The following is a 2,668-nucleotide window of genomic DNA, read 5'->3' on the forward strand; positions in this document are numbered from 1 at the left end:
CTCCTTTGTCCTGCCTGGAGCCAGGAGGGAACGCAGGCGTCCCGGGCAGGGACACCCCCTCCCCTCCCAGCCCCCCAAAAGCCCTTTTTTCTCCCCAAACCCACCCCCAGACCCCTCTATTAGGGGTGGGTCCCCCCTCCCCAGAGCCAGGGGTGGCCAGGCAGGGGTTAACCTCCCCAGGAATCCCTAAGAGCCAGACACAGATTTGGGGTGAAATCCGGTAAAAAATTCCCCCAAAAGTGGTGATTTTTGGTAAAGCCAGAGCCTTCCCCAAGAAGGAAGGAAAGGGGATTTTTTCCCCTTACTTTTTTCCAGGAAAATCCCACATTCCAGGGCCTTTTCCAGCTTCGACATGGCGAGAGAAAAGCCCTTTTGCCCAAAATCAGGTTTTCTAAAAGTAGGGATTTTTGGCAGCTGGGAGGGGATATGAGGCCAGTTCCAGGTTTCAGGGGCTCTTTCAGGGCCAGAGCATGAAGTTCGTCTCCAATTTTGGGGGGGCAGCGGGCTGGTTTGTGGTCTGTTGGCAGGACTCCCGGTTTGGGTTCAGTTATTGGGATTTTGGGTTTTGGGGGCAATTTATGACATTTTGAGGCTTTTGAAGTCAGATTTATACTTGGAGGCACAGTTTTTGGACCAGGCTGTTAACTTTTGGGGGAGATTTCTCCCCTTTTGTGGCCTGCTTGTGTTTTTCAGGTGTTCAATTTTTGGGTTTAATTATCAGAATTTTGGGGACAAATTATACCATTTGGGGGGCTTTATGTGTCAGATTAATAGTTCAGAGGCACTAATGATTCTAGTTTTTGGAGCTGGATGCGAATTTTGAGGTGATTTCTCCACTTTTGGGGGATGTTTATATTTTTCAGGGTTTTGGGGTTTAATTCTCGTGATTTGGGGGCGATTTATGACATTTTGGGGACTTTTGATGTTAGGTTTATTTTTTGGAGGTGCCAACTATTGAGCTTTTCAGGGCAGGATGTGAATTTTGGGGTGATTTCTCCACTTTTGGGGACTGCTATTTTTCAGGTATTATTTTTTGGGTTTACTTATTGGGATTTTGGCTTTTTTAGGGCAATTTATGACATTTTGGGGTCTTCTGATGTCACGTGTATTTTAAACGCATTAAATATTGCAGTTTTTAGAGCAAGATGTGAATTTTGGGGAGATTTTTCCCACTTTTTGGAACTGTTTTTATTATTCAAATATTAATTTTGGGGCATTGAATTATTGGGATTTGGGGATTTTTGGACTATTCTTGTCATTTAGGGGTCATTTGATGTCAGATTTATATTTTGGAGCCACAAAAAGTTGCACTTTTTGGAGCAGGATGTGAATTTTAGGGGTGAATTCTCCACTTCTTGGGACTGCTATTTTTCAGGTGTTATTTTATTGGGATTTGGGCTTTTTAAAGGGAAATTTTGTGGACTGTGGAGGTGTTGAATATCAAGGTTTTCAAGGCAGGGTGTGGATTTCAGGATTTCTTCACCTTTTAGGACTTGGTATTTTTTATACCTATTAATTTGGGGGGTTTAATTCTTGGGATTTGGGGTTTTGGGGGGCAATTTATGACATTTTGGGGGCTTTTGATGTCAGGTTGATTCTCTGCAGGGGTTGATTCTTGCAGTTTTTGGAGGAAAAAAGGTGCATCATGGGGTAATTTCTCAGCTCTTTGGTGCTTTCCCGTTTAATTCAGGTCCTCAATTCTTGGGTTGATTTACTGGGATTTTTGGCTTTTTGAGGCCTATAAATGATATTATTGGGGACTTTTGATGCCAGATTTAGTTTTTAGAAGCATTACATCTCGTGGTTTTGGGGACAGAGGTGAATTTTGGGGCCATTTCTGGGCTTTCAGGGTCTTTATACTGTTGCAGGCTTCATTTTTGGGGGTGAGTTAATGCGCTTTTGGCTTTTTAGAGAGGTATTAAGAATATTTGGGGTAGGGGGTTCTGCCACATTTCTCTCCTGGCGGGCTGGTTCTTGCCGTTTTTGGAGGAGAAGGTGAAATTTGGAGTGATTTCTTGGTGTTTTGGGGCTTGCTCATGTGATACAGGGTAATTTGGGGTTTATTTCACATGATCTTGGCGGTTTCGGGGCCTTTTTCGGGGTGAGTACTGGCCTTTTAGGGACATTTTCTCTTCCCAGTACTTTGCAAGGGGGGGTGGTTAACCCATTCCTGGCTGCTCTGTGGCTTATGTGACAGGGCAATGATTTTGGGGAGAAAAAGGGCAGTTTTGGGCTGGGTCCTTTAAAAAAAAGTATTTTGGAGGGATTTTCCTGGAAAAAATCCTTTTCTCCCCATTATTCCGGTGTGAAATGAATCCATCCCCCTTTCCCAAGGGCCCCAAAGGGATTGGGTTGGTTTGGATCTGGGTGATGTTTTTGGGCTGAAAAAGAGGGTTTGGGGGGACTTTCCCCTCCTCTCCACAGCCTTCGGCTGGTACCTGCCTCAGTTTCCGCCCCCTGGGCCGATGGCGCCGTGGGTTGTCTTCCTCTGTGTCCGTGCTATCCTGGCTTTGGAAGGTGAGTGTGGAACGGGGCCAATTCGGGCCATTTTGGGTTTTTCTGAAAGTAGTGGTTTTTAGTCTTAAAGGCACATCTTGGCGCAGGATGCCTGGGTTCTCTGGGAGAGGAGGAGGGGGCTGGGAGCCCGGACGCCTGGGTCCGCGACCCC

At 45.8% G+C, this 2,668-nt stretch overlaps 1 protein-coding gene across 1 annotated transcript in view; it reads left to right on the top strand.

Annotated features, from left to right (window-relative positions):
- Positions 1-2,668, top strand: part of EPHB4 (EPH receptor B4) — a 12,502-nt gene that overhangs the window by 700 nt on the left and 9,134 nt on the right. The window contains 1 exon segment of the mRNA XM_025211083.1: positions 2,425-2,517. Coding sequence (XP_025066868.1) covers positions 2,425-2,517 — 93 coding nt within the window.

The sequence above is a fragment of the Alligator sinensis genome, unplaced genomic scaffold (genome assembly GCF_000455745.1).
Source record: "Alligator sinensis unplaced genomic scaffold, ASM45574v1 scaffold553_1, whole genome shotgun sequence".
Taxonomy (NCBI): domain Eukaryota; kingdom Metazoa; phylum Chordata; order Crocodylia; family Alligatoridae; genus Alligator; species Alligator sinensis.